Source organism: Neomonachus schauinslandi, chromosome 14 (assembly GCF_002201575.2).
Source record: "Neomonachus schauinslandi chromosome 14, ASM220157v2, whole genome shotgun sequence".
In the NCBI taxonomy this organism is placed as follows: Eukaryota; Metazoa; Chordata; class Mammalia; order Carnivora; family Phocidae; genus Neomonachus; species Neomonachus schauinslandi.
Window position 1 is genome coordinate 20,689,894 of NC_058416.1, and position 12,336 is coordinate 20,702,229.

Below are 12,336 nucleotides of genomic sequence, written 5' to 3' on the forward strand. Positions count from 1 at the left end.
CCGGGGCCGCGGCCGTCCCCCGAGTGGCGGCGGCGGCCTTGGCGGCGACGGCGGCGGCTGCGGCGGCAGCAGCGGTGGCGGCGGCGCCCCCCGGCGGGAGCCGGTCCCTTTCCCGTCGGGGAGCGCGGGGCCGGGGCCCAGGGGACCCCGGGCCACGGAGAGCGGGAAGAGGATGGACTGCCCGGCCCTCCCCCCCGGATGGAAGAAGGAGGAAGTGATCCGAAAATCTGGGCTCAGTGCCGGCAAGAGCGATGTCTACTACTTCAGGTACCGCCCTGGGGGCGGGGTGGGGTCAGCGGGGTCAGGTCGGGGTCAAGGGTCAGCAGCTGACCTGGGCAGGGGATGTCATGATGGGAGCGGGACCCGAGGAAAATGGCAAAGACAGGCTGGCCTCGTAGTGGAAGGTCCCTGAGCCCTTGGGTGAGAGTTGACCCCAGAACAGTGACAAGACAGGCACAGTGTCTGAATGGTGAGAACCCGGAGGAGGGCGTCTTAATGTTGACGGTGCTGGGGAAAATGGTTTGTGGAAAAAGGGGTACTCTGGCAAGGATGGTTAGTCCATAAAAGGGTTAAAAGAAGGTGTAATTCATCGAAACTATAAAACCCAGTCACTGTTGGCTCCTGTCCCAGTCTTTCCCAGATTCATCATCACAGGAGTGTTTAATCATGCACATGTGGAAGAATTCCCTATCTGCAGTAATAAGGTTTGGGTTACTTTGTGAGATCCAGGAAAGTTTGGTATAAAGTAGCCACTTGGAATGCCTGAAGTTTCTTGGAACTCTCTTGGTGTTGCAGAACTTACTTATTTCTGAAAACTGAAACACTGTAATATGTTGTTAGACTCCTAGACCAAAATTTGTTCCCCAGGGGATGTTTGGCAATGTCTGAGGACATTTCTGGTTCTCATACCTTGGGAGGGTGTGCTCCTGGCATCTAGTGGGTAGAGGCCGGGGTTGCTGTCACATATTCTGTAATACACAGGATGGTCCCCACAACAAAGAATTATCTGGCCCAAATGTCACCAGTTTGAGAAATCTTGGTCTAAATGATTCAGGTTTTCACCCTGATGTGATCTTGCAATCCTGTGGTCATGCTGTCCATGTCATTGGATGATCCAGTAAGCTCAGGAAGTGCCTGTGGCTATTGATATCAGTGGAATTTTCTTATCAACAAATTTACTAATTTTTCAAAATAAACCATCCTATTTATAGAAGAGAATATAAATATGTTATATTCAGTGGTATGGAGGGCCATTTTTGTGGGCTGTTTGAATCATTTTTCAGGGAATACGTTTGGGTGTTGGAGCCAGTTATTGCCAGCCATTTAGCTATTGGAATAATGTTCTGAAGGATTTACTTTTTTCATCAAGTAGGTTAATACATTGCCCCTGAGGGGGGAAAGGGGAATACATACACATACACTCTACAATGTTAATGAATTGAGAGTACTTTTAAATAGACTTGAAAGGTTAAAAAAAATACAGACATTTGTGTGTGTGTTTATACACACAAGAATGTGATCACCACTGGAAAATATGTAAATGTGAACATATTCCTGATGGTTGCTCAAATATATGGAAAAATAGTTTCTGTAAATTTATTTCACCTCTTCAAGAAAAAAATGAAAGTGGTGTCACTTGATCTGAGACCACTTGTTTTGAAATCTTAAATGATAAAATGGCAATCTTATTTTAAACAAAGGTGATAATCTTATATTTCCCCATTATTAAATATTAAATTTACTTCAGTAATACCAAAAAGGTTATTGTGGAACAAATTGTTACTCCTCTCAAGTTCACTTGTTGTCGTTTAGTGCTATTCACAATTGTTCACTTTTGCACATTCTTTCATTAACAATTTATGTTTTCTTTCTAAGCAGGTAGTATGCTACCTTCTTTCTGTGAACTGTGTATTGTCTTGTAGCCAATTATATTTTACCGGAATATTCTGTGTCTGGGATTGAACTCCTTGAGGAATAGGTGACTAATCTATTCTCAGTAGAGCATCTTAGACTTTGAATTTCACTCTCTGTGGCATTTCTCCTGGGATATAGTTTGTTTGGTTTTGGGATGACGTATTTGTTCAGACTAACTTTGGGTTATTGCAAAGTGTTTGTTGTTGTTTTCCTTGCAGTAGCTGGAAAAGTTATTTCAAAAAGGCATTTTGCTGTAGTGCTCATTTTGATTTGTGGTCACTTAGTATTTTTTTAAATGTGTTGTAAATTTTTCAATGTTAACTTTTTTAATACAAACTCAATAAATATTTTATGGTAGAAAAGCTGATATAATCAATTTAAAAAGAACTTTCCAAACAAATTCATCTTACAATAAATGAGAAACCAGTATAGTGATACTTTCCAGAATTTAAGTCTTTTTATTAGGGGCGCCTGGGTGGCTCAGGTCATGATCCCAGGGTCCTGGGATTGAGCCCCGCATCAGGCTCCCTTCTCAGCTGGGAGTCCTCTTCTCCCTCTCCCACTCCGCCTGCTGTGTTTCCTCTCTCACTGTGTCTCTCTCTGTCAAATAAATAAAATCTTGAAAAAAATAAAGTCTTTTTATTAGTGCAGCATGATTTGCTTTTTACTTGTTTATACAAAATGAAGACACTTGGAGCAGATTTGTGCCACATGTGTTTAGTTCAGGGTTGGAAGGGATGTTGTCTAATTGTTTATTGACTACCTACAAAATGTTAGTTTGCAGGATTGTAACATTCACTCTTGATTCCCTTCTGAGAGGTTACAGTCAGAGGTTGTAGGACACAGGGTAGCATGTTGTGGTATTTGTAGTACAGCAGTTGTTCTTTGACTTCCGTTTGCAGTTACGAATGATAGAGGACACCTACTCATAGTGAAGGTGAACACATTCTTTTTCAACCAGAGTGTCACAGCTTTGCATGTCAGCATCCCCATATATGCCTCACCCGTTAAAAAACCAGTAGCTCACAAACACCGGCCATCTCTGTTAATAGGCGGGTTAAGAGTTAACTCTCCCATTGGTAATGTGAACACCTGCACCCATTTGTTCACAGATTCTAATAATGCTAACTCCTGAATTAGCCTGCCCCTGGGGAGATTAATTTAAACAAATCTGTGCCTGTTAACGTAGGGCGTGGCTTACACATATTAATTGGGCTGAAATTAAGCACATCGGGAAAGCCTCAAATTTTGGTAAAATGGTGTTTTGACTGTTTCCTGAGACTGCCAAGTTCTAATAGGAAGGCGTGCCTCCAGTTGCCAGTTAAGCAATATAATTATGCTTTCTGTCAGGATTACTGATAGTGTTGTGGCAGTTCATATATTATCATACAAAGTGTGTTTGTAAAAATGTGGTTAGATAAAGTGCTGGATCCATTGGTAATAGTTTCTGAAAAGTTTGTTGCCATCATATGAACTCATTATGGGAAAAATAATTTTCTAACTGGTCTACTTGACTCCTGTCATTTCTAGTTTTTGGTTCCCTGCAGTTGCTGACTGATATTTTTGAAATATTATTTTCCTCTGCATAGGACCCTATAGGAGCCAACTTGTCCTTTTTTTTTAATCAAGTCTAAACTTGTTGGTTTCTAGACTTTTAGTTATAATTAGGGTTAAAGATCTGGGAGTCATGGTAAACTGTTAAGCTGCTGCCATAAAATATGTGGTTGGATTTTGGAAACATAGTAGTAAATACTTTCGTTTCTTGTATCAAAATTATGATGCATTTGTACCTGATCACTTCCCTGAAAAAAGGATACAGGGGAACCAGAGAACAATTAAAATAATCATAGGAAGCAGATGCATGAAGAGAGACTAAAGTTATTTCACTTTGATCTGGAAAGAAGAGGACTCAGAGGCAGTATAACTGAGGTCTATAAAATCATGAGTGATATGATAAAAGTAGAAGTCTCTAGGGAAGGCAGCAGCGCACAGGGATGAAGAGGTCTGGCGTTGGTCTTCTAACTCTGCACTTAACCATTTGGTGCAACCTTGAGCTTGTCACTTACACTTCCTGGTCCTGTGGTTTGTCGGTTTGTAAAGGGCTTATGATTTTACCTGTACCTCAGTGTTACAAGGATTCAATTTCAGATCACTAAAATAACTACATAGATCTCTTGAAGCTTCAGATATGTTTAAGGACTAGTTAAGGAAAACAACTCAAGTTGTGTGGGCTAAACATATAAATAGGTTTAAAAAAATGTATAGGTGTATCTGACTTGTTACCAAAAGCTGGTATGCTGCATCCAGGGCATGAATTCTGAATCATTGAGCATGTCAAAGTTCACCCAGGCCTTTCCCTCTTTTTTTTTTTCTTTTTTTGTCTTAAAAAAATATATTCTGCCATGTAGTCTTTGTTGGAAAAAACTAATGGAATGGACCAGGGGAGAGATTCATTGTCACAGTTCTTAAATATTAAAGTCTCTTTGGCTTTCAATAAATTGTCTTTTCCCCTAATATCTGCTTTCTGGCCATCCCTATGTAGTTGAGCCTGGTGTCCCCTGTGTTACTCTCATGTTCATTTACATAGAACCTATGGCTCTCTCACATAGCTGTCTTTCCCCCTAGGTACAGTGCTGAACACATAGATGCTAAGTGTTTACCAACTGATGTGACTCTTAAAAAATTTGTGAAACAAGTCTTAAATGACCTCTTAGCCTTTGCTTTATATTATCTAGTGGTGTGCTGGGATGAAATTGGTTGAGATATTAAGTCCAAACATTTTCCGGTTCCTTAGTTTCATCATTAATGTTGAGGGTATTATAGAAGGCCAGAAAGCATTTGAGATACAGTGAAAATGGTAAGTAAAATGCTTATTGTGCAAAGATATGTGAGAAATCAATATTTGAATTTCATTGAGTCTGTAGTATAGGGTTTGTTTGTTTTTTTTTTTTAGTATAAGGTCTTATGTGTCTTAATTCTGTGTGTGTTTTGTGTCACAGCTCTCATAGTTTTGGCAGCTATTAGTATTATTTTGCTAAATGCTTTCCATGTATTATCTTATTGGGTCCCTGTTAGTTATAGGTACAATTATCTCTATTTTACAGACGGGGACTTGGGACAGGGAAGTTAAGTAATATGCTTGAGGTTGTAGTGTTGGTAAGGGCCGAGTTAGAATCCTGATGCAGGGGATTTAACCCAGAACTTTTAACCACCCAGCTATCTCCCGTAGAGATTCCTACTTGTAATTCTCAAATTTTGCAACATTTCATGCCTAATCTACTTTATTGAGCTTGGCGGGCTACTAAAACCATGTAGTTAGTTACTATTATATTTACACCCTTAAGTTGACAAAGGGTAAATTTTAAATCCTCTTTGGTAGTGAAGCTGTTGTACCAAAAGATGATCTTCCAGCTCTGTGTAGTATTGGAGAGAAAAAAAATGGAAAATTGTGGTAAAGTAACATAATTAAAGCAGTTTTATTCTAGGTAATAGAAATGATCATTTTGTTCAGTAATGTTTCCCACCTTCTTACTCACTCTCTCCATATATATTTAACTTAGGATTGACCCTATTATTTCTTAGATATTCATATAGGCAACATGTTCCCTAGGGAGCAAGCTATAGGTCACTGTCATTTTATTTTTATTTTTTTTAGATTTTTTTTTTTTTAATTCGAGACACAGAGATACAGAGAGAGCGCAGAGAGCATGAGCAGGGGGAGACGGAGAGGGTGAAGCAGGCTCCCCGCTGAGCCAGGAGGCCGACGTGGGGCTTGATCCCAAGACCTTGGGATCATGACCTGAGCCGAAGGAAGTTGCCCAACCAACTGAGCCACCCAGGCGCCCGGTCACCGTCATTTTAAAAGCTTTCACTTAAATTAGAAGAAATAAAATTGTAACTTTTGAGGGCTAAATGTAGCTTATTGAGATAGTTTTATGTGTTTCCTGCAAAAAGCTCATGTGCTTCTTTCAGAGATGAGGTACAATTGAAATGTGCCCTACAGACCAATTAAAAAAATCTCTTTAGTTGGAGGGAGGAACTAAATGTAATGTTTATTACTAAGTGCTTATTGCGTAATTGCAAGTTTGACTTGTTTTAGTCTTTTTTCTTACTTTTTTTAAAGATTTTATTTATTTGAGAGAGAAAGAGTGAGAGAGAGTGAGTGAGAGAGAGCATGCGCTAGAGTGCACAAACAGGGGGAGGGGCAGAGGGAGGAGCAGACTCCTTGCTGAGCCAGGGAGCCTGACAAGGGGCTCAATCCCAGGACCCTGGGATCACGACCTGAGCTGAAGGCAGACGCTTAACTGAGCCACTCAGGCACCCTTTTAGTCTTTTTTCTTGGTATTACCTGATTGAAGCCTGGATCTAGAAATAAAAGATACATAGCTATGGTGGAAATTGTGCTCTGGTAATTCTCTCTCAGCTGTACCATCACAGCTTTTTGTGTTGTGCCAGAGGAAATTTTGTTAGGGTGCAGCATTGCCATCTGTCCTATATCTGATTTTTAAAATCTGACATGCAAAGTCTCACCTGCCAGAACCCCCATAATACCTGTAATAGAGGAAATACATAGCTCAAAAGGAACCGATACACATATATTCTAAAAATAATCTCAAACAGAATTGATGATTTTTTAAAATTGCTTTTAAAATTTCATTTGTGAGATATAAAGTCATAATTTAATTTTTCATAATTTTAATTAATGGAACAGAAGCTGGTGATTTGTAGGAGGTAATACTTTGTGGGGTTTTTTTTTTTTTTTTTGGCTCTTTTTTTAGATTTCATATTGGTACTAATAGAAATCCATAACTTTTGAGCGCCTGGGTGGCTCAGTTGGTTAAGCGACTGCCTTCAGCTCAGGTCATGATCCTAGAGTCCCAGGATCTAGTCCCATGTCCGGCTTTCTGCTCATCAGGGAGCCTGCTTCTCCCTCTGACTCTCTCCCCCTTCTCATGCTCTCTCTCTCTCTCTCAAATAAATAAATAAAATCTCTTAAAAAAAAAGAAATCTGTAACTTTTTAGCCTGTGTTTGAGATCTTTTTAGATCTGCATGATGAGTTAGAAATAAATCACCAACTCTTATTTTATAGACTGTTTGTCTTGAATTATTAATACCCTTTGCAGCCTTTTTATTGGTCTTTTATTGCTGTTTGCCATTTCCACTAAGAAATGACTAGGCCAATTGTAAAATGAAGTTTTGTTTAACTTTATCAGAACCTTTTTTAAATACTTTATTTACTTATTTGTCAGAGAGAGACAGAGCGTGTGAACGCACAAATAGGGGGAGTGATAGGCAGAGGGAGAAGCAGGCTCCCTGCCGAGCAAGGAGCCCAATGTGCGACTTGCTCTCAGGACCCTGGGATCATGACCTGAGCCGAAGGCAGCCGCTTAACTGACTGAGCCACCCAGACATCCCAGACAATACAAAAGCAATTTTTGACGGTAGATGTTTAAAGCAAAGGATAAAAGGATTTTTTTTTTAAAGATTTTATTTATTCATTTGAGACACAGAGATACAGAGAGAGAGAGAGAGCGAGCGAGCGAGCATGAGCAGGGAGAGAGGCAGAGGGAGAGGGAGAAACAGGCTCCCCGCTGAGCCAGGAGCCCGATGTGGGGCTCGATCCCAGGACCCTGGGATCATGACCTGAGCCGAAGGCAGACGCTTAACCATCTGAGCCACCCAGGCGCCCCTAAAAGGATTTTTTTAATATGAAAAGGGAAATCAAAAGCCCTACTATAGATCTACTGTAGCCCTCTTCAAATAGGAATGGAGAACTTCTAAAAACTAGAACTTCACAAAGAAGAGTAAAAGTATGGAATAGAATGAAATTTGAGTAATACCTGTGGATCTTATGATTTTGCTTTATCTTATAATACAAATTCATACTCATTTGTTTGGGAATTTGATTGCATAAGCTGTATGTGAATATAAATAATAGTAAATATACCTTAAAATTAGATTTTAAAATTGATCATTTCTCATTTGTCAGGAACAGTTATGAGTTATTTACAAATGAGAGGAAGAGGAACATATCCTCTTATTAAAGATTTTTGAAATATATTTTGGTGTTCAACTGGAAGAATCCATAGGTTAAAGCAAGGATGAATGTCTTCAAATTATTTTTCACATGTATACACTGATGTATGCATCTCTTTAAAAAGGACTTTCTGGAGGCCTTTAGCAGAAATGGGCAAGTGCTATGGCCTTTTGAGCATAATTCTGTTAACCTTTATCATATTTGCTGTAATAGTTGGCAGTCTTGTTGACCATCAGATTCTTAACCTCAAGGTCAGTGGCTGATCCTGATTCATTTTTAAATCTCTAGTATCCACCACAGTCCCTGCTATGTGGAAAGCTCTTAAGAATTGCCTGCTGGGAAACAAACTGAGGGTTGCTGGAGTGGGGGGTGGGGCGGGAGGGATGGGGTGACTGGGTGATAGACACTGGGGAAGGTATGTGCTCTGGTAAGCGCTGTGAATTGTGCAAGACTGTTGAATCTCAGATCTCTACCTCTGAAACAATGCAATATATGTTAAGAAAAAAAAAGAAGAAGAAGAAGGTAGCAGGAGGGGAAGAATGAAGCAGGGGAAATCAGAGGGGTAGACGAACCATGAGAGACGATGGACTCTGAGAAACAAACTGAGGGTTCTAGAGGGGAGGGGGTTGGGAGGATGGGTTAGCTTGGTAATGGGTATTGAGGAGGGCACATTCTGCATGGAGCAATGGGTGTTATGCACAAACAATGAATCATGGAACACTACATCTAAAACTAATGATGTAATGTATGGGGATTAACATAAGAATAAAAAAAAAAAAAAGAATTGCCTGCTGAATGAAGCAAGTAGTTAACACATTTTCCTAGTGAATGGTCCAAGAAACTTCTGGTTAGTACTGGCTGTAAATAGGCCTGCACTATAGAGGTGGTCTTGTGTCTCCTGCTGTACCCAGCATCCTGTCTTGTACTATACTAGGTATGCAAATAAATGTTCATATTTTTCTTTAGACTTGTATGTTTGTTTAATGTTTGTGTATATATTATATGTAGATTTTTAGACCTATAGGAGGGGTACAGGAGATCTATAGTAGGGCTTTTGATTTCCCTTTTCATATTAAAAAAATCCTTTGGGGCGCCTGGGTGGCTCAGTTGGTTAAGCGACTGCCTTCGGCTCAGGTCATGATCCTGGAGTCCTAGGATCGAGTCCCGCATCGGGCTCCTTGCTCAACAGGGAGTCTGCTTCTCCCTCTGACCCTCCCCCCTCTCATGCTCTCTCTCTCTCTATCTCATTCTCTCTCAAATAAATAAATAAAATCTTAAAAAAAAATCCTTTTATCCTTTGCTTTAAACATCTACCATCAAAAATTGCTTTTGTATCATCATGAGAGGATAATATATTTCTACCTACTTTTAACTAATTTTTTATTTCTTTGTGCTATAACTGTGAAGTTGCTTTGGTATCTGGTAGGAAGTAGTTTATAATAAAAAATAAAAATAATGTAAAAATGGACATACAAAATACACGTTGCAGCTTTTTACTGTTAGATCCTACAGTCATAAACTTACCTGTCAGATTACCATAGCAGTTTCTAAATGCTTTTTCTCCATTCTTATTTGAAGACCAGTAATCTTGTCAGTAGACCACACTTCTGTTGCACTGGTTTAGAGTAAGAATGGAGACTTTTGAGTCAGAAAATTGGAACTTGAGTCTTGAATATTGCTTTACTGTTTTAACTTGGACAGATTAATAAGTTTCCATAATATAAGCCCCCGATTTCTTACATGTAAATCAAAGGTAAGAAGTCTACGTCATGGAATTTTTTGAGATTAAATTAAAGTACATGTAAGGCATTTGGCATGTAGTAGATGGTCAATAGATCAATACAGTGGTAGTTTCTTTCCCTTCACTTAATTAACCAACGTAAACAGAAACATGTGCTTGTTAATTATGTGGAGATTCACAAATATTTTGTTTTATTTTGAAATGTGATGATGGCAGATCTTAGGTGGGTATATATGTTCATCAGAGTTTTTAGAAATATTTTTTCCCTTGATTATAAAAGTAATCCATGCTCAGTTTTTTTTTAAAGATTTTATTTATTTAACAGAGAGCACAAGCAGGGGGAGCAGCAGGGGGAGAGGGAGAAGCAGGCTCCCCGCTGAGCAGGGAGCCTGACATGGGGCTCGATCCCAGGACTCTGGGATCATGACCTGAGCTGAAGGGCAGGTACTTAACCGACTGAGCCACCCAGGTGCCCGGTAACCCATGTTCAGTATGGAAAATGGGAAAATACGGAAGAGTGTAGAGAAGCAGTGACAATCAGCATTATAGTCCTAAAGAGAATCAGTGTTAAGATTTTGACATATTGCCTTCCATTCTGTATGTATATGTGTTTATGCTCTTTTATTGTTCTTTTTATACTTGAAAGAATCCATAGATGAGATCAAGGATGAATATCCTTAAAATTATTTTTTAACACGTATGCAGTGATGTATGCATCTCTTTAAAAAGGTCTTTCCCCTAGCTCTTTTTTCAAAAAAGAGTCTGTTTTTCCTGCCTGTTTTTTATTATGGAAAAATTCAAACACATGCAAGAGCAAAAGTAGTTAGAAAAGTATAATGAATCTCCCATGTGCTCATCAATCAGTTTTAACAATTATCAACTCCTGGCCAAGCTTGTTTCATCGATATTCAGCCCCCTTTTCCCCATTATATTTTGAAATAATTCCCAGATGTATTTAATTTTTGACATTTCCATAAGTGTCCAGTCCCCAATTCAACCAAAATAACCAGTGTTTTTCCTTTTTCCTTTCTCAAAAAGTGAGTACCTTAAGGCAGTGGGATGAGAGTAGGTATAATTCTACATTCATTACTTTTTTATTTTTTAGTGGATCACCCTGGCTTTTATATGATACAGAGATAATAGAATTTGCTATCAGTAATATACTGTTTGCATGTAATTTTTTTTACATAAATGCTGGTTTATGGAATGAGAATGATTGGTACAGAATTTGAATTATATTTAAGGTCTTTTATACCATTTAAAATTGTGTTGGTGATTCCTTAAACATATATGCCAAGGGAAAAGTTGGAATGCTGTCACATTTTACCAACAGTCAAATTGTAAATAATTTTTTTCCTTAATGATCCTTTAAAAATAATTCTCTACTCCTCCCCCAACTGCTAAGGAAATTCTTTAATGCTCAAATTTGCCCAAACTCCATATTTTTAAAAAACTACTTTTCAGTTTTCAGGGGATATATTCAGTTTGTATACTTTAATGTTTATGTTCTAAACATTTCAGTATAGAAATTTTCAAACAGATATATAAAAGTAGAGAAAATCATATAAGAGAGTACCAAGTACCCAGTTCAACAGTTGTTAATCTTATTTCTTCCGTACCCCAATCCACTACCCTTGATTCAACCTTCATTATTTTGAAGCAAATCTGACATTAGATAATTTCATTCATAAATAACTGCATCAGTATGCTGTTTGTGAAGGTAACACTTAAACTTGTAGAAGTTTTATAACCATGCAGAAATCAGTATTTCAAAATTAGAATACAAGAGGATTATTTACCTGATACTGGCAGCAATTGCTATATGGTTCAGAGGAAGGAGACATTTCACTACTTCATTCTGGGAAGGCTTTATGGAGGAAGTATAATGTGAATTGGTATTTCTGGGCTCTTGGGATCAGGGTTGGAGTCATGCATTATAGATCAGGTAAAAGGTATGGTTTGCAAAGGGCCGAAGAAGGAAACCATTCAGCCTTTCAGAATAGAGTGAATAAACCAAAGGTCATTAGGTAAGAGGAGGGGAAAGTAGGGTTTAAAGGTTTGGAGGAGGCTAGATGAAAAAGGATCTTACATGCAGGGCTAAGATGTTTGGCTCCCATTTGCTAATGGGTTAAAGTCATTGAAGGCTTTTAAATTGGAACTGTGGTCAGAGTGGTGTTTTAGGAAGAGTAATTTGAATAGGTGAGAATGCAGAGACAAGCAAATAGAGTCACTTGGCCTCTCCTGGTGATTTAGACCCAAGGTGATAAAGACTTGATTTAGGCAACAACAATGGAAAGGAAGGATGGATTCAAAGGTGAGTATGAAGGAACTGGATTTAGTAACTGATAGAAGATGGGAGAATATAAGTAAGACAAGAGGAGATAAAATCTGCAGAGGAGGGCTGAGGATGGGTCACTTTAGAAAAGGCCTGCATGCAGGATTGGGAGGAAAGGAATTAGAGAAGGGGGATGATTTGTAGGTAGATGTCTTTGTGTATATGGCATTCAGCTTTGAAGCAATGGCATATATTATTTGAATTAGTTGATTTGGCAGTTTTCTGATTACATGTTTTTGTACTGAAGTACAAAAAGTTAATTTTAATTTCAGATCTTAGTCTCAGCCAAAACTTGACTTGTGGAGACA

At 38.8% G+C, this 12,336-nt stretch overlaps 1 protein-coding gene across 1 annotated transcript in view; it reads left to right on the forward strand.

The window, feature by feature from the left end:
* The window catches only part of MBD2 (methyl-CpG binding domain protein 2), a 65,541-nt gene that overhangs the window by 726 nt on the left and 52,479 nt on the right, over window positions 1–12,336 (forward strand). Inside the window, exon 2 of the mRNA XM_044921321.1 lies at window positions 1–267. This exon is cut by the window's left edge and continues 24 nt beyond it. Within this exon, the coding sequence (XP_044777256.1) occupies window positions 1–267 (267 nt within the window). The remainder of the gene's footprint in view (window positions 268–12,336) is intronic.